Source organism: Topomyia yanbarensis, chromosome 3 (assembly GCF_030247195.1).
Source record: "Topomyia yanbarensis strain Yona2022 chromosome 3, ASM3024719v1, whole genome shotgun sequence".
Taxonomy (NCBI): domain Eukaryota; kingdom Metazoa; phylum Arthropoda; class Insecta; order Diptera; family Culicidae; genus Topomyia; species Topomyia yanbarensis.
Genome location: NC_080672.1, coordinates 241,783,815 through 241,808,948, shown reverse-complemented (window position 1 = coordinate 241,808,948; position 25,134 = coordinate 241,783,815). Strand labels below are relative to the sequence as shown.

Sequence of the window (25,134 nt, the reverse complement as noted above, 5' to 3'; positions counted from 1 at the left end):
TATATATATATATATATATATATATATATATATATATATTATATATATATATATATATATATATATATATATATATATATATATATATATATATATATATATATATATATATATATATATATATATATATATATATATATATATATATATATATATTATATATATATATATATATATATATATATGGGTGGGTAATGTCAGAGACATAACCGGAGTGAAGTAGAATACACTTTAGGCTGTTAATGCGAATGCTACAATTTGACTATACTCTGAAAGATTATATTAAAACCAGCCATTTCGTTATTTCTAATGGAAATACCGAAATATCGGTACACGTACATCGAAACCTAAAATATTCCAACATATTTATCCTCATATGGCAACCCTGAAAATAGCATTTCATAAGAGTGAAACAATTCATTTGGCAACAGTAGAGAATCGTATATACTTGTACCGTTATTTCGCTATTTCCATTAGAAATACCGAATTAACTTATTTTAATAAAACCTGGCAGAAATTAGTAAAAATTGCAGCATTCATATTAACAACTTAAAATGTATGTTACTTCATTTCGGTAATGTCGTTGAGATTACCTACCCATCTTTCTAATCTAAAACAGAACAATTGTTTTGAAAACCAAATAATTGCATAACCTAAGACGATTTAAAGCTACACTTTTGTGAAATCTCAACAGAAAACAAAATTACGTGTTAGTCCAGCGAGCTTTCTGTCCCGTTGTTGTTGTGAATCATTAAAATTTTGAACATTTTTCAAAGCGTTTTGATTGCGATTACAGGGGGAAATGTTGGTTGAATGATATTTATTAAATTCTCCAAATTAATGTTCTATAGCTAAACTATGATCATATTCCCTTAGGAGGCGCGTTTTACCCCATGTTTTCATAAATAATAATATGCTCGAACCTTAACAAAGCAGTTATCTTAGAGTGGAGTTTTCGCAATAATGGAGCTTTTCATGTGTGTAGCCGCGATATTCGCAAAACAAAATAAGTAAAAATGTGCTTTAGCACATTTAGCCGCACACAAAATAAGCCGGGCTTAATGTGGATAAATTAATTTGTTTTATGGACCGTTATTTAACTGAGTTTATAACATGATGATACGTAAAACTTTTTCTCACTTTGCTCCGAGGACCAAGAATTTTAAATTTTCTCTGGTAGTGCAAAAATGCTCTATAAACTCGCAAATAAACTCGTATCAAATCATGAACAGAAAATCATATTATCAGTATCCAATAAGCCAACACCATCTCCTTTACACAACGAAACAACCAGTACGCATTACGGCTTAGGGTTCCTATTTACCGCACCCGCACCGCAAAATCTGCGGTGCGGTAAGACACTTTTTCCCGCTGATGTGGTGCGGGAAAGAGCTTTTACCGCGCGGTTTTACCGCAACCGCACCGCAAAAAAATAATTGATAAAGTGATAATTTTGGTTATTCTAAATTGATAAACAGACTGCTATTAAGAAAAAAAATCTAGCTGTGTCCGAAATATTTTGATGCTATTATTTTTACGGCATATTTTGGACACTAGTTATTTTATACTTCTAAGTAAAACTTCACAAACTAACCATTTCAAATACGTAAAATGCAAGATCCAAATACACCCAAAATCCGACGAGTATGTTTCTATTACTTTTGGGTAAGATTCTATTGTCTTTTCGGTAACAGACCACGCAATTGCGCATTGCGGTATTAAACTCATATTCCCGCAACGGTAGTAAACGGTGGAATGACGAATTTCGGTTACTGTTCATGTATGTGCATCACAAACACTTTTTCAGTATGTGTCAACCTCGGCTCTGTTCGCATGTAGAATAATTCGGTCGATTTCTATGATAGTATTAGTACCGAGTCAAACCAACCGGAATCCTGGCGGATATCCAACCAAATGCAGGCTGGAATCTACCCTAATATTGACAGAAACCAGCCCGAATCACGGATTTTTTTACTGGGTAGGTTGAACGCGAAAAAAAATTTTTAGGCAGTTTCCGGATCCGTCCTAGTTGCCAGATCCGACACAGTTCCCGATCCGGACCAGTTCTCGGTTCCAGACCAGTTTCCAAATCCGGACCAGTACCTAGATCCAGAACAGCTCCCGGATCTGGACCAGTAACCGGATCCGGACCAATACCTGGATCTAGCCCATCCCCTTTTCCCCTTCCAAATCCGTACCTGAACCAGGCCCAGACTTGGTGCTTAGATTCAGACAAGTGTCTGGATCCGGACCCTCAGTTCGGACACGTGGATCCAAACCATAGGTCTTGCTTCCCGTAAATGACGGGAAAGACTGTTCATGTTTTGTGCAGTCGCTATCTTCCTGTTAACGTCCGTGATAGAAAAGAAATTTCAATTTAATACCGGCCAAAGTACCCCACCACTATTCCGAGTCGCTTTTTTCTGACTGTGCTTTGAAGCTAGCCGAGTGTGAGCCGATCTTCAAATACGGAATGTGTCGTGTAGGAAAATCGAACCTCGTCTTTATCTCCATTGTGTTTACTCCGCTTGAAGCGCAATACAATGACAAGCGAAGTGCTACACACTTCCAGACAATCCGATGCGTTAATATTTATTGAATAAGAATTGATGAAACATGAGTGCGACGCAGAGAAGATTTGAATGTGTTGGTATTGCCGTTTGGGGAATTTTTTGTTGGGACCGTTTTAGCATGAAATGTCTTGCTATTAGAGGATTTTTTTCTTATTACTGTAAAGGTATTACGGCCGAGTTTTGGGTGTAGAGACAAAATTATACTGTTATCTTCATCAAACCAAACGAATTAGGAGTAATTGGTAGTAAAGAATACAAATGTATGAAAAGCGTCCAAAATTAGGAGAGGTCCAAATTAGACTGATAATTCTATCATTGGTTCATCAACATTGTATTTCTATCTTCTTTGTTTGCTGTGTAAATTCAATGTGAATTTTTCTGCAGTCAATTTTATTGGACTCTTTCTCAAAAAGTATGCTACATAACTTTTTTTCGCGTACTTCCATTCAAATTTACGATAGTTTTCTACCAAATTAAGTAGGGGAATTGTGGGAAAAACCGACACTGTGGGTAAAACCGACACCCCACAACTTTTCCTAGAAATCAAATTTTTATTCATTTCATAATGATACAATATTATTGGTACGTTTATTTAGAGCATTTGAAGAAAAATTGGATTTACGTTAGTGCGCCGAATGTCATAAAAATTAACAAAACATTCTACAGCAGCGTTCATACTCGTCTGGATGTAAAATTTCGTTGGTAGATTTTAAGGTTTTAACCGAACGAAAGCTTTTCAAATCACCCCATTTTTCAGTACCTATTATTATTGGCCTGTCCTATGATCAACTAGGTGCATTGAAGACGAGTTTGAAAAATTCAATATTTTTAATAGCTTTTATAAAAAAATGTGCGTTGTTGGGGTAAAACCGACACCCTATGGTTAGGGTAAAACCGACACCCTGTTAAGATGGTTGTGTATAGTTGCGATTCATTTCAAAATACTGGGGATCTTTGTGACACTTCAATTAGCCTATTAGAACACTATAGTATTAGCAGAAATACACAGAAATACTTTTATTGTGTTTATTTCTTGTAAGTCTCTTTAAAAATCAAAAATTGGAATTTTTGCTTATCTGATTCTAACGAAGCTTTTGCTATTTCTGCAAAAAGGTCATCAAACCGAATTTATAGTGTTCTCTTGGTTTGTCATAGACGAATTTTATCACAATGAGACAATGATCTTATGTATACTCCAATAGATCGTTGATGATCAGAGTCCGAAAAATCAAATCTGAAAAAGATAGTTTTACTAAGAAGTGTGTGTGTCACTTATAAGTGAATGAATCCAATTAGCAGAACGTAGAACACCTGAAAATCTTCTCTTATGAAATAAAATGACACTGGAGGTTACAATGATGTGCGCAAGGATTATTTGGAAATACTCATATCTATAAATAATCCTATAGCATAAAATACTCTTATTTATAGTACTACGCTTTCGAACTTTCTTCCCCTCACTACATGATGAAGCAATAAAAAGCACATATTTGCATCATACATACTCACACTTTATTAATCACGCATATATCTCATGTTTAATAAAGATAAAGATTTTAATAAAGTGGAGAGAAAATAAATTAAAGGGGGTGTCGATCTTACCCCTATGGGGTGTCGGTTTTACCCGCAGTGCTTACAAAAAGTCACTTTGTTTTCCAAGTTTTACAACCAATATTTTTTAATGAAATTAATTTTTTGAAGCGCTGAAAAAATTAAGTCTTGTTAAGAATTTTCTGATGAAGAATTCTGCTTAAAAATTATAATTTTATTGGTTTTGTGGCAACTTAGAAAAAGTGTTAAGCTTAAGGTGTCGGTTTTAACCATAATTCCCCTACTAATATTTTTCAGTTAACCCTCCAGCACTCGCGCGAATGGTTCCCCGAATGAGCAGCCGCTGGTGCTGAAAGAAGATTTCGCTAGAGTTTCGGAAGGTGTTTCACAAAATACAACGGCGCGTGTGCTGGAGGGTAAAGACTATTTTGTAGCTTTTTTGAAACTATTTTTGCCAAATACCACATTCCGTCCACTTTAATTGAAGTTTTTGCCATTGGCTCTTTGGGAAAATATTAGAGGAAAATACATTAAATGCCTGAACTTTCGAACTAGCCTTTAGAAAAAAACACTTCATGCATTTTTAAAGGGAGCAATCTTAGTTTCTGAATGAGAATACATAAAACCCCTATTATTAATAATATTTCTGCTGTATGTTACAAATCATACATTTTTGTAGTTTTTCTAATGTTCAATAATTCTGTGCCGGTTGAGAGCGGACTCCTGTTTAGATATAATGTATAGAGCAATTTTTTCGTCAAATATGGCGTCGTTCTTATTGATGAAATACAATATGTTTTTATTTCACTGTATTGGAATATATGCGCTACTATATAGAAGTACTGGTATTTAGACGTTAAATTTTGTTTTTGGTGAAATTCCTTTAAGAATGATAGGTGGTTTTTACTACGTAAATGCGGTATACATCCATTTCATTTTCATATGTCAAAAACATTGAAAATATGAAAATTTAAAGAAACAAAATATAAAACTTCATTTCTTATTACAATTTTATTTCATTTTTTTTAATTTATTGAAGGGTTGCTAAAATAAAAGTTTTCATATTACTGCAGTAGAATGTTTTGAATGTATAATGTTTGCCTTAAAATGTACGGAATTTTATTAATGGAAAATGCAAAAGTTTTTCATAAACATCACATTCTGAGGAGTCACTTAAAGTTAATTTTCGTGTAGTTAAGAATAACATTTTATTATATATGGTTATACAAATGAACAATTTTTCAACACTATTTTTAAAAATACAAAAATTTTACCGCATTTACCGCATTACCGCGCGGTGCGGTGCGGTAAACAAAGTGCGGTTGCGGTGCGGACAATCCATTTACCGCCCACATCCGCACCGCGACGAACCCTATTACGGCTTGCCGGAGGAAACAAATACACAGATAAATTCACCACGGTGCACACTGGAACGCGCGCCGTGGTGAATTTATCTGTACAAGCACCTGACGACACATATAATTTAAAGAACAAGAGAGCGCGGTTCTCGCATCAAACCACCCCATTGCCAATCCATTTATTCAGCACTGAAAAAAGTATTGTGTACAAGACACAACCACGATGCCATTAAAATGCAGCCAGTTTTATGAGCAAGCAATATTATCCGTGTCCAAATTAAAACCCGTTAATGCCATCGACTGTTTCAGAACTACACACAGGCATGCTATTCTTCACTAGAGATAATTGCTGAATTTTATAAATTAAAATCGATAACCTATAGTGTGATAAATTCAAGTTTTAAAAAAGTTTTATTCAAATCCATGAAATGGGAATATAAATTAATGATGCTCACAAGCAAAACCTTACATCTATCTTTAAATACCTGCTATCAAATGTTTGCAAGCACGATAGAAAAATGTCTGGTCATAAATCAAATTAGTCGTAAACGAAGAAAGTTTAATATATGTATCTTTATATATTCGGTGGTTTAATTAACATTAACTCTGAAATGTTCTACATTTGGGGTACTAAAAAGAACGATTTTAAGGGAATTATTCAAATTAACTGTTTTGTATGTGGGGTCCTAAAAAGGACCATTGGTGGAATCCTTAAAAGGACTATTTGTGGGATACACAAACACGCGTGCTATGGAATGAAAAATACTAAACTATCTAAGGGCTTTAGGTTTAACAAAAATAACATGCAGAATGGAACAATTAGCTGCAAAAAAGATTTGCCGTCTCTTCCAGCCGCACGTTACTTACATCAGATAAATATTTCGAAATGAAAAGAAACAACTTTTCTCTTCAGCATCTAATTTGAAACACTGATTGCTTGAAACGTGACATCGGCTTTTATCACTTTCGCACTGATGAGGGAAGGACTGCCTTCATGCAGAATAACGAAAAAATATTTGCGGATTCTTTTTGGTATGGCTTTCGCTAGCTGGCAGTGTTTCCACATCCTCCAATTTCCTGAAACATTGCAGAATTTTGGATTATGTTTCCGAAAGACTATTTTTAATAAATCACAGGTTTTCGCTAATTTCAACCTGAAAAATGTACCTTAAGTAGCTGCACATATTTGTATTGTTTCGGAAGGATAAATTTAAACAAATAACAGATTGTTGCAAATTTCAGATTGCCAATATACGCACAAGCAACAAATAACGAATATAAACTGCGCAATTGGATTATCGCTGTCAATGATTGGAAATATTTCAATTCGTTCTTAATTGTTTGATATTGTTATAGCCCTTACAAGGGCTTTGAATTTAACAATAATAACATGCAGAATGGAACAATTAGCCAGCTTCAACTGAGGTTTACCAACTCTTTCAGCCGCGCGCTATTTACATCGGTTCACCCCCAGCGGTAGCAGTGATCAAATGCAGCACTCATCGCAGCGCATTGTCAACATGCATGACTGCTACTGCTGTTCTTTACGGCCTGACGTTTGACGGGAGAATGAAGTCGCTCGAGGAATGATATTCTTTAAATAGTCGATGATGACGTCATTCATAGAAGCGTAGTGTGCTGGGTGCTCAAATCTGTCGTACGAGACGCTATAGGCACGATATTACTTGCCTGGCAAAAGAGCAACAACTGATTCAAACAGGCACGCGGCACATTTATTTTTACCTTTATTGTTCGTTTGAATCACTAACCTGCTCCCTATGGACGGCTCTGCCGATAGATTGAATGATGTATGGGAGTTTTCACTTTTTCGAGATCTGTTCATTTTTGCTTGTTTTTCAATAGTGTGATATTGAAATACAAAAATTGTCACGTCATTTCATGATTAGAATCATCAGCGCCTGGCGGCATTCATGGTATCTATTACGTACCATCGAAGTATGAGCTGGCATGAAACGCAGCAGCTGCTACGCTTACAACGTCAGAACGCAAACTAACGAATTTTTCTCGTGTTCTCTTTTTATACGCGTCGCAGTTTCCTTCGATGAAAAAGAGGCAGTCCCAGTAACGCTTGCTTTTTGAGCGAATTGTACCAACCAATCATGGATCAGATAATTACTACTTTCATAAACTCCATTATTTTCGCTATTTTTAGTAATTGTACATACTACCGAATTGAATACAAAATTGTTGTACATATTTCCAATCAGATAGCGTAATAATCTTATTTTTTCATTCAGTACAAAGGCAGATATTCACGTTTAAAAAATCGTGTAAAATTCTGGCAGAAAATTTTGAAACGGGACCCCTATATTGAAACGTTAGAAGTATTCTACTTCAAAAGAATTAAGTTCTTGGGCTGTTGTTATATGATGACCTTGCAAACTCGCTTTCGAAGCGTTTCGTTTCAATACTCCTCTCAAAGCATCACAAGGACCCTTTCCATGACAAGTTCCAAAAAATTCCATTCGGCATCAATGCCAAAATCTTTTTGTTTATTGTTATGATTATGTATACATACGCATACGGTATGAGTGCAGTGATGCCACAAGTACAGATTTATCTAGAAAGGTACAGATTTTTGAAGCATTTTTGGTACAGATTCTGTACGGTACAGATTACAGATTTTTGTGAAAAAGTACAGATTGGTACAGATTTTTTAAAGTTAACCTTGCGATGCATCCCAGTAAACCGCAGGCAAACGTTGTGTTAGGCAGCAGTGATTACAAGAATTTGAAGTGGAGCTGGTACTGATTGAGCTTGAACTGAAGCTCACATTAGAATGCGAAAGGCAAAAACCTGCTTCCAGCAAATCAAAGGGATGATGTCTAAGTGAAAGCCTAGCGAATCTTCTCGGAGTACATACATTTACTCTGACCTGCTCCATTTGAATTCCAAGCAGGTTTCTCGTATCCTATTGCTATTACTAGCCCCATCTCAGCTTCTTGCCGCTACTCTGTTGGCCACCATTGGTTACAAACAAAGTGGCAGCGAGAAATTGAGCTGGAGTTGATATTGATATTACCCAGTCAAACTCACACGGAATTCTAACTGGTTTCTTTCGGAATTCCAGCTCAAATAAAACAACCGAGTCAGAATGTCTGGTTTGATTTCCCCGAATGAAAAATATGTATAAGAAAAATGATTTTTTTAAAGCAACTTTGTTATTATTTGGGTACAGAATCCGGTACAAATTTTTCTATAGAAGAGTACAGATAGAAAAGATTTTTCAACTCCCGGTACAGATTTAATTGTGGCAACACTGTATGAGTGTCACTTGTCCCTGCCAAAATGTAGTGTTTTAACGGATACTAGCGAACATGGAAAATCCTATTTTTTATCATTATAATATTATTATAGTAATATTATCATCCAAACATTAAACTTATTTTTAAAACATTACAAAGAAGTAAATCACTTCTAGATGGTGTTAACTCCTATCATGATTTGTTTTCAAAAATAATTTGTGAAAATTCGAGCGAACAATGTTGAACATTGTTGCAGTGTTGCGAAAACTGCCCTGGAACTCAAATTTTAGCGACATAACTAATGAGTATTCTTAGTAACAGCCATATTGAATCATTAAAATTCAAACAATGGCGTCAAGTAGAAAGATGCATTATGGACTTAGTTGAAATTGACACACAAGAATTTATTGATAGAAAAATTATTCAATATATTCCCGTATAACTTTATAGCTGAGCAACAAGCAAACTACTTGACGCACATCAAAAGCAACTTGAAAGCTACAGAATGCATCATTATCTGTGATTTTTCGGAGAATTATTCTTTCGTTGTGCAGGAAGCAGTTCAAGGCTTTCATTGGGTAAACGCTCAATGTACTATTCACCCTTGTGCTATTTATTTTAAAGACGAAGAATTGGACTATTTGAAGTTTACTAGTTTTATTGCAATTGCTGACTTCACTAAACATAATCATGACGCAGTTTGTTTATCTTTGACTCATTGTTTAGCGTTCATAGAAGGTAAATTGCCAGGCTTACAACAGATTTACTTTTTCTCAGATGGATCAGGAAGCCAATACAAAAATAAAATGACGGCATATAATTTGTGCAACATGCAAAAAGATTTTGACATTGATGCCGAATGGAATTTTTTCGCAACTTGTCATGGAAAGGGTCCTTGTGATGCTTTGGGACAAGTATTGAATCGAAACGCTGCGAAAGCGAGTATGCAAGACCATCATATAACAGCAGCCCGAGAACTTTATTCATGGGTTATTTCTAAGCCAGATTCAAAAATACACTATCAGCTCTTTTCGGAATCCAAATAGGGGAATTATGGTTAAAACCGACACCTTAAGATTAACAATTTTTCTAAGTTGCCACAAAACCAATAAAATTATAGTTTGTATGCAGAATTCTTCTTCAGAAAATTCTTAACAAGACTTAATTTTTTCAGCGCTTCAAAAAATTAATTTCATTAAAAATTATTGGTTGTAAAACTTGGAAAACAAAGTGACTTTTTGTAGGCACTGCGGGTAAAACCGACACCCCATAGGGGTAAGATCGACACCCCCTTTAATTTATTTTCTCTCCACTTTATTAAAATCTTTATCTTCATTAAAAATGAGATTTATGCGTGATTAATAAAGTGTGAGTATGTATGATGCAAATATGTACTTTTTGTTGCTTCATCGTGTAGTGAGGGGAAGAAAGTTCGAATGCGTAGTACTATAAATAAGAGTATTTTATGCTATAGGATTATTTATTGATATGAGTATTTCCAAATAATCCTTGCGCACATCATTGCAACCACCAGTGTCATTTTATTTCGTAAGAGAAGATTTGCAAGCGTTCTACGTTCTGCTAATTGGATTCATTCACTTATAAGTGACACACACACTTCTTAGTAAAACTATCTTTTTTAGATTTGATTTTCCGTACTCTGATCATCAACGATCTATTGGGGTTTTGAAATGAATCGCAAGTATACACAACCATCTTAACAGCGTGTCGGTTTTACCCTAACTATAGGGTGTCGGTTTTACCCCAACAGCGCACATTTTTTTATAAAAGCTATTAAAAATATTGAATTTCTCAAACTCGTCTTCAGTACACTTAGTTGATCATATGACAGATCGATAATAATAGGTACTGAAAAATGTGGTGGTTTGAAAAGCTTTTGTTCGGGTAAAACATTAAAATCTACCAACGAAATTTAACATCCAGACGAGTAGGAACGCTGCTGTCGTATGTTTTGTTTATTTTTATGACATTCGGCGTACTAACGTAAATCCATTTTTTCTTCAAATGCTCTAAACAAACGTACTAATAATAATGTATCATTATGAAATGAATAAAAATTTGATTTCTAGGAAATGTTGTGGGGTGTCGGTTTTACCCACAGTGTCGGTTTTTCCCACAATTCCCCTACAATAAAATGGAGAAAAAAGTAAAAAAATCGTTATACACTGGCCTGGCCCAAAATACCTTAAATCTCGAAATCAAAACCTTGCACCTGAATATGATAGTTTGGGTGGCTAATAAGCTTCCCTGAAAATTTCAGCTCATTTGGTATACTGGAAGTGGTTCCGCAAATGGCTCAAAGTTTGTATGGGAAAAATTGACCAAATGTATGGAGAAACACATCAGTTTCACATTTTCAGATCTAGGTGGCGCTGTATTCGATTAATGTTTTTCGTGAGTAAAATTAAGAATCTTAATGTAACAACAAGGTTTGAAATTCCGCACTTTGCATTTTTTCATACAACTTTGGGCCACTCTATTATACACGTGTAAAGTAATTTTCAAGAACACAGTCATTCCATAGTTTTAAGCCTCAAAATGAAAACTATATTATTGTAGCCAAAGAAATGAAATGCCTTGTGAAAAATAAAACAAATTAAGTTATAAAAATGTTTTACTTATTTCTCTTCGTGCTTCTTCTGAATTTTTGATACAAAAATAATAATGCCGAAATATGACCCATTTAAAACCACCAGGATTTTTATTGAAGTGGAATTTCTAACTACAGATTACGCTCGGTAAAAATATTTTGAACGCGACCTAAAATTATGTTTGGAGATGTTGTGCAGAATTGAATGATCTTTCAAATAAAAATATAAAAGTATGGAGTATACAAGGACCCTCGCAGTGAAAATCGAGAAAAACCATTTAATGCGTATTTTGTTCGCGCAAAACTCAATATTACTTCAAGTTAATAAATTTTTCTTGAAACTACACTTAAATAGTTTTCTTTTGACCTATAACCCATGAAAATCGGTTTAGCAGTTCAAAAGTTATGAATTTTTAAAGCTTCAATTTTTGAAAAATCATTGATTCAACCAGCTTACGAAATGCAATGATCAACCAGGACGAAAACGAAAAGAAAATTTTGGAATTTTTACGAAAAACCGAATTGTATAAAAAATTGTAAACTACAAATTTCCTTCTGATACGAATGCATCATTCAAATGATGTAAAGTATCATTAATAAACAAACAAACAAACAAACTATTTTTTGAACCAGTCTAACGTGGAAAGCGACACCATAATGATGAAATAAAAAAATATGTATCTAATATTTTTCGGTAATGAACGATTCTACCAAATGTTGTAGAATTCTGAGAGATCATATTTTTTTCATGGAATTGCTGTATATATATATATATATATATATATATATATATATATATATATATATATATATATATATATATATATATATATATATATATATATATATATATATATATATATATATATATATATATATATTTATATATATATATATATATATATATATATATATATATATATATATATATATATATATATATATATATATATATATATATATATATATATATATATATATATATATATACATATATATGAAATAAATTATATTATACAAGGTAACCACACAGATTCCGCTGAAAACCATATATTGAGCTATAAAGACATTCTCGAGTTAATACATATGCATTATAGCCGTTCTCGATTATTGTTTCCCGGTCAAACCAATGCTTGTTTAAATGTGTGTTATCAGTGTCTTCTAACTTCCGCCCCTGCTTTTGTATGTTACAGCTGGTATCGCATATCTGACTCTGGATCTTTATATACGGTTCCATCATCCCAACGCATTATACTATCACAGTCACTGCTATTCATACGGAAAACAGACGGAAGAGACACAGGAAGATGGGTAATTACATACATCGTTGTATAAATAGTGATCTATGATGCATTTCATGAATAGTCCTATGATTTGCACTATTATGGACTAATGAAAATGCGTTTCAATTCAGACACTGAAAATTAATTTTAATTTTAGAATGGCTTGATAGTAGTAGTGTTAATACAATCTTTCGAAAGTTTTCTCGTTTACTTATAAACTAAAAATATCTTAAGAGAGTAAAATATATTCGTTTTTTTTTGTTGTGTTGTATTAAAATTGTGTATAAGTATACGTGTATGTGTTTGTTGTTTTTATATGTGTGGGTGTTGTTTATATTTTTCTAAATAAACAAACTTACGTGTAATTTTTTATATTTTCAATATAGAGGCTTTAACCTTAAGGTTATTCGCCTCTTCGGGTTAGAAAAATCTCTTTATAAAAATCTCTAACTCTATGTGCGGGGTTGGGATTCGAACCCAGGTGAGCTGCGTACAAGGCATTCGATTTACCAACTACGCTATGCCCGTCTTCACTTACGTATTATGTATGCGCAGTAAATAACACATTCTATGCTAGTTAAAAACCTGTTTTAATCCACATATAGCCGTAAGCACAAAGCCGTACTAACAGTTTTTAAACCGGCCTAAAATATTTGGTAAGCTTTAATCAAACGATGCTGTCATTTATATGGCTGCGTTCTGATCTGCGTTACACGTCAATGTTAAAAAACAACAAATTCAAGTTAAAGAAAATGAGTAAATTCATTCCGATATTTTCTTGCAGTAAAATAGCTTTTCTTCGTCAAATATCTTGTTTCATAGGGTTTGAGAACAATTTTGTCAACTTGTTGCCGCTATGTTTCTGAACATAGAACTTTAACGGGCTGGATAGTTGAAAGTTGGCCGATGATGTGCAGTACTTTGTAGTGACATAATATGCACAAAAGAAAATAAATTGATATACATATGCATGTTTTTATTCAGTTTGAATAGGCGCTCGTCGAGTTAGAGGTGGCTAAACCATCGGTTGTAGTTGGTGCCATGATAGTTATTTCTCGACAAAAATACGATTACTGGTTAAAACCCAACTGTCAAAATTCTCTTTGAAAGGAAATTCCGGACAAACCGTCGCTGGATAAACACAGTTCATAGCAGTTAATGGAAGAGAAAATTTTTCTCTTTTGTTTACTGCCAACATCTGTGATTGGCGAGTAACGGTTTGTCTGGAATTCCCTTTCAAAGAGAATTTTGACAGTTGGCTTTAAGCCGGAATTATATGTTTGTCGAGATTTCACACTTTGATTAAATTTTCACAAGTTTGGAATAAAGATCAATTATCAATGAAGGTCTGCGAATTAAAATTATACACGTTTTTCAGCGAGGTTTAAATAAAAAGTAAACAAAGATCAAACAGAAAATTAAACTTTGACAGAATGATCATTTATATTCACGAGCGTTATATTTTTTTTTTTTGCGCTGTGGCAGACAGAATATAGATATATTCCTATAATGCATCAATGCAATTTGGAACGATTTCTATTCTATTCTATTCTATTCTAACCCTTACACAGCCAGTATTGAAAAGCATCCTGGAAAACACTGCAGTTATTCTGTAGTGTTTTTCTTGTCAATATTGAAATTTGAAGAATATTTTCAAATGTCGCAAATATTAAAACGGCCAGGCCTACTGTGCAGAGTTGGGTTTGAAGATGTTTCGAAATTAGACGACAATCAAATTATTCATTTAATGAATAATTTAATTAGGCGTAGTTTTGAATCTTAGAGGAGGAAGAAACGAGGACAACCGTACCGACCGTTTCAGTTTAAAGGGGATATATTAAAACGTTGGGAGTGACTTGGCTAAGAAGGTTAATGTCACTCCTTTTGTCCTTTGGGATGGGACAGAGGTATTTACACCTTGCCCTGGCTAATAAGCCTAGGTTAAAGCGCCTTTACTCGCTCAAATCTGCAATATTGCAATTGTCGATTTGTCTCGTACTCGATTTTGTTTGTATTATTTAATACAGACAAAATCGAATACAAGGCATATCCACAATTGAAAAACTGACACAATCCCACCACTAATAATTTCACATATAGTTCCGGTCTCTAAGCCGAAGATAACACCATGATTTTAAGAGATATCTTTTCAACGCATTGAACCTTCCTAACCCTGATAAAGTAGTGTAGGTAACTGGAAAATTCTAGCAAAACTGCCCTAGAGCACCAAGCAATCACGCATACAATGACGATGGAGGGCCAAAAGACACTGTAAAATTACAATTTGAACGATCTCACCGGTATATCTATCCAGTCTTGCTAAAGCGCTATGAAGTTGAAAACTCTGATGTCTAGACTTCTGGCTCTGCTGATTTTGAATCCGCGGCGTTCCTCGACTGAATCCGCTCTCACTTCTGAAGGAGCTAGAATGGAAATCGCAATCCAGGATAGTTTTCCGGCAGAATCCGGTTTCATGCTGCCGCCTGCATCACTTCTAGCTTCAATGCTTCCGCGCTTTATCGCCTTTTATATTGAATATCCAACCTCTAAATACGCTTGTTCATATTCGCAGAGCAAAAATTGACGTGTCCCATACATAAATCAAGAGCTATAGAATCGAAACTTCACAAGGATTCACTTCACTGTCGATAGAGTTAACAAAGATTTTCAAAACTCGGACGTAGAAATTCATTTCGGAAGCAAAATCACGTCAGTGAAAAAATTTCACCTCCGTCGTCGATGGTTGCTACGATCTCTCTTCCAATGCAATTTGGAACGATTTATGCCAAAAATCGAAATAAATATATTGATCACAATAAATTTCAAATCATTTTGTATTCAGAAGTTTTATGTGATTTTATTCTTATTGGAACATTGCACATATTTAAAACCAATTATTTACTCTTAGCTTAGGGGTATTTGTGGAGCTAATTTCTAAGCTGTTAACATTCTGATTCAATTTGCTAACGACCAGTGTAAGTAAATTCATAAAATATTGCATTTTACGATCTATATCCAATTGTCATTAGTTTGGATCTATCCCCTAAAAACGATAATTTTCTTCCGTTATTTACTTTCTTTGATGTGTGATACAATAGATATATGGGCAATCATTCGTGAAAATATGTTATCGATTTATATTAACGAATTAAATGGTCCCGCTTATTCTCTTAGCGCAAAAGCAAAAAGAAAAGAATCAAAACAATTCTTATTGTAGTTCTGTTTCTAATTCACAAAAACAACTTTGATCTGAATTGATTGAATAGATCTCAATTTATCCAAACGTGCTCTACTGTAACCCTTTGATGTGCAATTGGAACCAAGCGTGTAGAGAGAACGAAAGATAAACACGGTAAAAAAAACTTTTATGAGCTGTCAAAAAATGGGTATTTTATTGCTTATAACAATTGGTGCTTTTTATTCATTTCACAACTACTCGATGAGATAATGTCAATGGATATACTGATCTTAATAATGAGTGAAAAGTCATTAAGAATTATTTTCAGCGAGTTAACCTACAAACTAAGGTTCGTAGCGGAAGCTGCAAATTACCGGCCTGCATCTGAGTACGTGGCGGAAACGGAACATTTCGGCAATGCTCATAAAAAACGGCTGTTTAAACTACTGAGGATGTTGCAAATATGCGTTTGGCATTTTTAGAGCAGCCAAATGATCCAGCCATTAAAAATATATCCAGTTGGCGGTTTTATTTTGTTAAGTAGTTAAGGAGACAATAATGTGAAATGAATGTTATTTTATGTTTTTTTAATTCAGAAACAATTCTATTGACAGTAGATTTCATTCTGGCGCGATTTTCATGAATGGATATTTTCACGCGTTTTGTTGTAACAGTTCTGCGAAAAACAAAGGGTAAAACACCCAGGTTGACGTACAAGAGCTGTATTCATTTATGGATACGAACTCTTTACCCACTTAATGGGTTGTTCCACTTTTATTGGAAACAGGGATGCCAAGTGTTTTTCCAAGAAGTCTGTAATAATTTTCGAAAAAGTCTGGAATTGTCTGGATGGCCTAATTTTTTTGAAACAGCTTGAGGTTTGAATTTGAGGCTATGAGCTTTCAGCATCTTGGATTGTTGAAATTTCCAGCTGATGCAAACTCAACAAAATTTATTCGCTTTTGGCGAACAAAAACTGTGCCATTTTGTGTTTCCAGCTATTCTAAAAAGTTTTGTTTTCAAAATCGTAGCTCGAAAAGTGGTTTAAAATTCAACGATGCATTCTTGTATCTCATTTTCTTATTTTTCAAATTGTCTGGATAAATCTGGACAAATTTTCTGAAATCTGGATCAGAAAAACATAAATCTGTATGTCTGGACGACGCTTAAAAATCTGGAAGAATCCAGATAAATCTGAAAGGTTGGCACCCCTGATTGGAAATGCGTAGTTTTCTACGCATTAATTGGTATTTTATTTTGTTAGTGTAGTTCGACAGTGCTTGTCTTTCCTACCTGATAAACTGGCTTATTTATTGCCATCTTTATTGCGAGCAAAGAAAGCCATATTTATCCAGAAGAAAGCCAAAGAGAGGATTGAAAATAACGAAATGTATCTAAGAGAAGCATGACAAATTTTTGCATATTTTTGTCTTCTTCCGGTAACATGATGCTGCCATTCGCATTGCTGCGTTCTGATCAGCAATACACGGCTATGTTAAAAAACTGTACAATAAAGTTAATTTAAAATTCACTGTTTATGCCATTTAATAGTCTGATTATTTCGAGAATTTTTTTATTGCTCAATAAAATGGTGAATCGACATCTTGTGGAATGAGATTTATAACATAAATATTGCATCAAATAAAATATTTTTTTCGAGCAATTTCATCACAAGATGGCGACTCTGCAGCATTTTCACCTCATTCGCGTTTTTTTGGAAGGGGTTCACGGTCGGAAATCTATCTCCCGTGATTTTTGACATAGCGCCAAAAACTAAAGTTTTTCTGATTCCTTATGTCAATAGCGATGTACGTAGGATTTTTTCAATATTTTGATTTTAAGCGAAATGGCGCAGTTTTGAGTGAAAAAACCTATTTTAATCCACCTAGAGGTGCAATTGTGCCTTTCTCATTTCTCCAAACTATGATTTAATGGCTGGTTCGTACAATATAACATTATGGAAATGTCTTTCATTCTTATTACACTTGGTAAGTATATATAAGAGCACCTTTTTGCATTCATCGCGGTATCGGTTTGAATCGGAGTTTTCTATGTGATCGCACTCCACAACCCGTAACTCCGGAGCTGGAAGTCGGATGGAGATGGAATTTAATATCAGTTTCCGGGGACGCCACAAATTTCATTTGAGACTAAGTTGATCAAATCGGTCTAGCCATTTTCGAGAAACCAATATAACCGTTATTCTGAATTTGGATGCTTCCGGATCCGTCGATGGTGGTCAGTGTGGCCGAACAGACTTTGAATGACTGTTGGTGACCTAGATCTACAAATTCAACAGTTGTGTTTACATTTTGGAAAAAATCACCTTTTTACATTCATCGCAGAATACGTTAGAACTGGCGATTAGCAAAATGAAGGCTTCAACCTCGGCAGGCCCAGATGGTATACCAACTATTATTCTAAAAAAATGCTCTGCCGGTCTAATTGAACCTCTTTGTCATCTGTTTCAATTGTCGCTAACAACCGGAGTATTTCCCGAACTCTGGAAATCCTCCTTCATGTTTCCAGTTCACAAAAAAGGTGATAAAAATGTAGTTGACAACTACCGTGGTATTACAACGCTAAGCGCAGTTCCTAAGCTGTTTGAAATGGCTGTGTTGGAACCCATCTCCAGCCACTGCAAACAGTATATCTCCGAGACTCAGCATGGATTTATGCCGAAACGTTCAACATCTACGAATCTTCTGTCGTTCACAACATATGTTACAGATGCTATGTCGGACGGCCTTCAAACTGACGTTATCTACACGGACCTTTCAGCTGCTTTTGACAAGTTAAATCACGCTATTGCAGTGGCAAAATTGGATAGACTCGGCTTTGGTACTAATATTCTCCGTTGGATGCAATCGTATCTCAGTGATCGTCGTCTAGCAGTCAAGATAGGTGATTGTGTATCCGAAGAGTTCTGTGCTTCATCTGGTATTCCGCAAGGCAGCCATCTCGGTCCATTGATTTTTCTTTTGTATTTCAACGACGTTAACTTTTGTTTAGAAGGACCACGGTTGTCTTTCGCCGACGACCTCAAGTTATACCATAGAATCCGGAATACTGATGATGCAGCTTTCCTTCAACGTCAACTGGAAACCTTTGCGGAATGGTGCGAGATCAACCGAATGACCCTAAACCCCAAGAAATGTACGGTCATTACGTTCTCGAGGAAAAAAACGCCAATTCGATTTGATTACTGTCTAGCTGAATCCACAATTGACAGAGCGAATTGCGTCAAAGATCTCGGAGTTTTTCTCGATGAACAACTGACGTTTAAACAGCATATCAGCTATATTGTCGCAAAGGCATCACGCTGTTTGGGGTTCATAATGAGAATATCTAAGCACTTTTCAGATATTTACTGCTTGAAATCTCTCTACTGCTCACTCGTTCGATCAACTCTGGAATATTGTTCAGTTGTGTGGAACCCTCATTATCTCAACGGTGTCCATCGAATTGAGGCAGTACAGCGCAGATTTGTTCGGTTTGCCCTTCGTCGATTGCCTTGGAGCAACCCTCACCAGCTGCCAAGTTATGAAAGCCGGGGTTTGCTTATTGGACTCGATACATTGCAAGTGCGACGGGATCTATTCCGTGCTATGACGATTTCGGATATTTTGCAAGATCGAATTGACTGCCCCGAGCTTCTCAGTGGGATAAACATGAACGTTCGCCCTCGCGCCCTTCGCAATAATTTATTCCTCCGATTACCTCTTCGCCGGACTAACTATGGAGTGAACGGTGCCATCATTGGTTTGCAGCGGATCTTCAACAGAGTTTCATCCGAGTTCGATCTTCACATTCCACGTAGCAGATTACAATTTGACTTTTTAAATAGATTAAGAAATTATCATTAGGACCACACTGTGTCTGTTGATATTAATTAATTATAAATAAATAAATAAATAAATAAATAAATAAATCGGGATTTGCTGCGTGATCGTACGTATCACCCTGTAATTCAGGAACCAATGGGGGGTTAGTAGAGTGGGAGTGGAGGATGCGTCAAAAATCCTTCATCTTATTTCGTTATACGGGGTGGATGAAGGAAATGTGGGCGTGAGGGTGGTCCAAGGGGAGTGGAGTGATGAAGGAGGGTGGTGTAAGGGCAAGGCGGGAGGAGGGGCGGCGACGCAATACTCAACTGCATATTTTGCCTTCCATTCGAGACTTGGTTTGAGAAAATCGGTTCAGTCAGCACCGAAGAACCGATGTGACTTTAATTCTGGAATATGCCCGGAATTCCGGACTTCCGGAATCGTCGATAGTGGACAATATATTCAAAGAATGTTTGATTGGCAATCAGTGATCTATATCTGCGATTAGAAGTAATTTGGTGACCATTTCAATAGTTTTTAGCCTCTGAGGTATTACGATTGTACCGATTTATATGGGAAATTCCAGTGTATCCTTACTAACATCCCTGTAACTCCGGAAGCAAGAGTCAGAACCGAATGAAATTCAGCAGCAGTCAATGGTATTACTTTATCTTTCATTTGAAATCAAGTTTGTAAAAATCGGTAGAGAATTCGTTGGGGAATGGGTGTGATATTAGCTTAGGAACTTGGCGGGTTCCCCGGGGGCGTCATGAACCGTCATAGGTGGCCAATGTGGTCAAAACTGCTTTAATTGATCATTAGTGATCCAGACCCGCAAACTAGAGTAATGTTACATCAATTTTAATATGTTTTACATCATTTTAACATCATGTTGGTACCAGTTTATATGGGAATTTGCTGTGTGACCGCACTCTTCACTCCGGAACCGGAAGTCGGATCGACTAAAAATTCAATAGCAGCTTATGGGAGCGTTATACCTTTCATATGAAACTAAGTTTGCGAAAATCGGTTCAGCCATCTCTGAGAAAATTGTGTGAGTTTAAATGACACACACATACACACACATACATACACACACAGACATTTGCCGATCTCGACGAACAGAATCGAATGGTGTATGACACTCGGCCCTCCGGGCCTTGGTTAAAGAGTCAATTTTTACATTGATTGCATAGCCTTTCTTTGTATGAGAAAGGCAAAACGTAGAGAATGTCATAAAAATCTACACAAAATCGTTAATCAATAAAGAGGTAAGCAATAAAAAATTTAATCCTGCGTACGTGACTAAAAAAATCAATTTTGAATATACTGTGAAAATTTCAAAGCGACCAAAAATCATTTGCTCGAGTTACATTTCCGGTCAGTTGTTATGAGGAAAACGCGGTTAAAGTTTGCAGTACAAATGGGTTATACATAAGAAGCGTTGCGGCAAAATTGAAAATTATATTTTTGAATTGTTTTTGTTCTCCATGTTTTGGGATATCATTTTTTACATCCACACATTTTAGACTAATAAATAAAAAATCGATTGTTTTAAAATTCTGTGGAGTAACCGCTTAAACAATTTATTATTCAAGATCCATAATTGACTAAAACGTTATTTTGCTAATAATGGTGCATAACGTATGCGGAATGAAATTTGGACAACGCTTCCAGCATTAAAACAAAAATGCAACCCTGCGCAAAGCACCATACTATACGTCATACTCTAGGCACACTTATTTCAAATATCCAGTGTTAATTTCGACCCACTAGGAGATACCATGTGAACAAAATGGCAGCGAACGCCCAATCTGGCACTTAGCTATTATGCCAAAAAAAAGTTTTAGCGCATTGGAGGATTATGGTATATATTTTGTACAAAAGGCTGATTTCCCTCCAAATGTACCACAACTGCGTCCAAATGAGGTTTTTCTGGGATAATATAAAGCAGAGAGTAAATGCTCATAATTTTCGACATAAAACTAACAAAAATGATAATCAAAATTAAGAAAGAAATTAAAAATATGCCAACATCAATTTTTTCGACTCCTTTGCAAAAAGTTCCTGCAAACTGTCGTAAAGCTTCTCGAATGAGCTCAAATTTTTTTCTACATTAAGTTAAAAAGCTGACAAATGTTTTCATATAGAGAGAACATTTAATAAATGGTTTTCTACAAAAAAATTGCCTTTTGAATTTTGTCCAAATTTTATTCCGCATACGTTACTATCGAGACGGTAATAGAGTTGCATTGTTAGGCGCCAGCCACTCCAAGGGCTTCAAGAGCTTCTCTAACATTACACTTAGTAGTTTGTCAGTTCAGCCAAATCTGACTGTTTCAAATTAAATCAAATGCTTATAGAAAAAGAGTGGAAGCTTACATCTTTTGAAAAGTTTGTATCAGTTGCTGTTCTGCAACACATGAAAAATGCCATAAAAAGCCTGGTGGGGCTTATTATACCATCCTACCCAACTAGTCTACTAACCATACATATAGAATTTGGCAGACCTACTTTGCTGAAAATGAAGTAATTCAAATTATCAGCACGATTATCCAATCATGCCTGGAATACCAAAAGTCCAGTAATTTTAATTAATAAAAATTATAATTAGTTACTTCCTATAGTCTGCCATCTGTCTGATAATGAATTGACAATTATAAATTTACAGATTGAACCTGATACTGGATGCAGACAAAATTTCTTGGACCAATCATTCTGAATTTTGCACAATTCTTCTTCTTCACATCATTGGCCAGGCAACTACAAGAGCTTTTTGCAAACTGCTGAATATTATTATTTTACAATAACATGTTAATCGTTGTTTTAGCAATAATCGGACTTTGGTTTCAAAGTACTACGAAAAAATCGAAAATCGACCAAAAAATAAAAGCTCCCTTAATTATTTCTGAAATGCTGTGAAAAACAACTGTGCAAATGTCTCAACGTTTGTCCAGTAGATTTTGAGTTATGGTGTATACCGCAAAACAAGATTTCGATGTGGCGCCTGACTGAAAAGACAAAGAATCTTTGCATCGAAAAAAAATTAAAGTGTCCAATTTTTTGCCGATAATACCTTACACAACCCCCCTTAAGTTCTGACACGTTGTAAGCGATTTTTCCGTATTCAACTTTTTGCGTCATTTTGCCAAGTCATCTGTCTAGTCTCAGCTTTCACAGCTCTTTCATACCCTGTGCATATCTGTTCTATCATAAAGAATTGAACGAAAATTTGTACTACAGCGGAAATGCAAATCGTTCAAGATATGCTAGAAAATTATAAATTACGAAACAATACAAGCAAGCTCCGATAACATTTAAATAACGATCAAAATGAGAATATTTGTAACAGTTTGTTTGCCGTCATATTTAAAAGTATTACTTAGGCTATATGACATGGCTTCATTAATATAAATAAACTTCCACTTGCTTATGGTGTTCTTTGTGAGAAGATACAACTAGAAAAGGGAACAAATTGTGATTATATATTCTTTTCCTCATGTAAAAATAACTAAAAAATTGTGAGCAAATTAAACTCATTTTGATAGCCATAGGTAAACTAACGAACGAAAACAATTTTCATCTCTGAATCCAATTATAAAATTTCGTTCGACAGTTTGTTTCAATATGATTCGACTTCTGCTAACCTGCAATACAACTCTTCGATGTGGCGTTTTGAAATGAGCGTGTAGCACCTTCTAGATATATGACGATAAAGAATATTTAAAAAATTGCATTTAAAATTCGATTACACCTGTTTTTCGTACGGGATAAAACTTGCTTACTTGTCCTCATATGGTTTGTGTGCAACATGGGCCATAATATTGCACATAAAGTTCGAAAAGTTGATTCAAATTATTGAGATGTATGCAAGAGGAACACAGGTACTAACGTCTTAGGCCGGACTAAACTCAGGCCTAAAATCAAAGATAGTACCGTGTGGCGGTACCAACAAGATTCAAGCTTACCGCTAATAGTGATGCAATGGTGCCTTTCTCATTTATCAAAGCTATGGTTTAATAGCTGGTTATTACACTTGGTGAGTATATATGAATGCACGACTGCCCGAACCTGATGAGCAACATGTCGACGCTAACACACTTGAAACAAACAAAAATAAAATATTTAATTAGCTTAATCAGCCTGAGTGCAATATTATCTTCATGTTAGCATAATTTGAAATGCGGGGAGGGGGACGGGGAGGGTAGAGGAATAATTTTTGGGAGGAGAGGATGCGTTGGGAACAACCTAGCATATTTTGGTATACGAGTGGGTGAAGGGAATGTGGGTTGGTCTGCGATGGGGGAGTGGGAAAGAGACACACACACAGACTTTTTACGATCTCGACGAACTGGGTCGAATGGTATAAGAGATTCGGCGGGCCTCGGTTGAAAAGTCGAAATTCCGATCGATTGCATAACCTTTCTACATGAGAAAGGCAAAACTGGAGATGGTTTATGGCTGGGACATAAGCGCGCGGTTAACGTACGGCAATCCGTTGGAGTATCATCGTTGGCCGGCCCACTGAGAGGGGGGGGGGGGTGGATGGGATGGGGAGGTATTCCTCGGGCCCAGAGTTCTGAGGGGATACGCTGCTCATCTGGGATCGATTCCCAACCCCGCACACAGGAATAGATTTCTTTAAAGAAAATATTCTAACCCGAATGAAGAAGCGAATGAAAATTAAAGGGTTCTGTACAGGACACGACCATGTGGACATTAAAAATGTAGCTTTTTTCAAAAGCGTGCAAATGAATTTTATCTATTACAACTATCGACTCACGTTCTAGCTCGCTCTCCTGTTCCCATATGCTACAATTTGCTATTCACCCTCCCCATTAAATATAATTTATCGATGGTCATTAAAGAGTAATCTATTATTTCAATTCATCAAGTATCTCACTAACTGATTGGCATTATTTAGCTGATTCATCAGGTAAAAAAGGCTGGTCTATCCAGAAAATATATTCAAACGAAAAGCTCCATATTGAGAACTGTGATGAGGAAGCTCACGCTCGCCTACGGAAATATACAGTTTCTACACGAAATATGAATTTTCATTTTCCAATAAAATTTTCAACAATGTACTTAGGTGAACAATCTTTAGGTTTAGTATTTCTTGATCGATGAATGGCCTAACAAATAAAATTATTTGATAAATTACAGTGTTATACAACGTTCGCTCTACCAGTTAAAACGGGGTTTGAAGCTATCTTAGTGACATTTTTCTTGTTGCTTATTATTATAACGTGTTATAACCAAGGATAGGAAGAATCGCATCGTTCTACGCTCACTCAAGGCTCATGCGCATTGCGCACTCACCTACCTCCGATGCTTTATTCTGTTTTTCTTGTTTATGAGTGTGCATCTGGTGAGCGCCCGATCGACCAAAGCCAAGTGAATATGGTATATCACATGTTCGTATTTTTTTTCTCTTACGCTCACCTTGGATCGTTGCGATTTAGATTCTTTCCGATACATGTTCGG

The 25,134-nt window shown here is 35.5% G+C and overlaps 1 protein-coding gene across 19 annotated transcripts in view; it reads left to right on the top strand.

Annotated features, from left to right (window-relative positions):
• LOC131689361 (cell adhesion molecule Dscam2) overlaps window positions 1-25,134 on the top strand; it is a 1,607,414-nt gene that overhangs the window by 507,273 nt on the left and 1,075,007 nt on the right. For all 19 annotated transcript variants that reach the window (XR_009305380.1, XR_009305379.1, XM_058974402.1 and 16 more), the window contains one exon: window positions 12,553-12,670. Coding sequence is in view for 17 of the 19 variants with exons in the window: in XM_058974402.1 (XP_058830385.1) it covers window positions 12,553-12,670 (118 nt within the window). In the remaining 2 variants the exon portion in view is untranslated. The remainder of the gene's footprint in view (window positions 1-12,552; window positions 12,671-25,134) is intronic.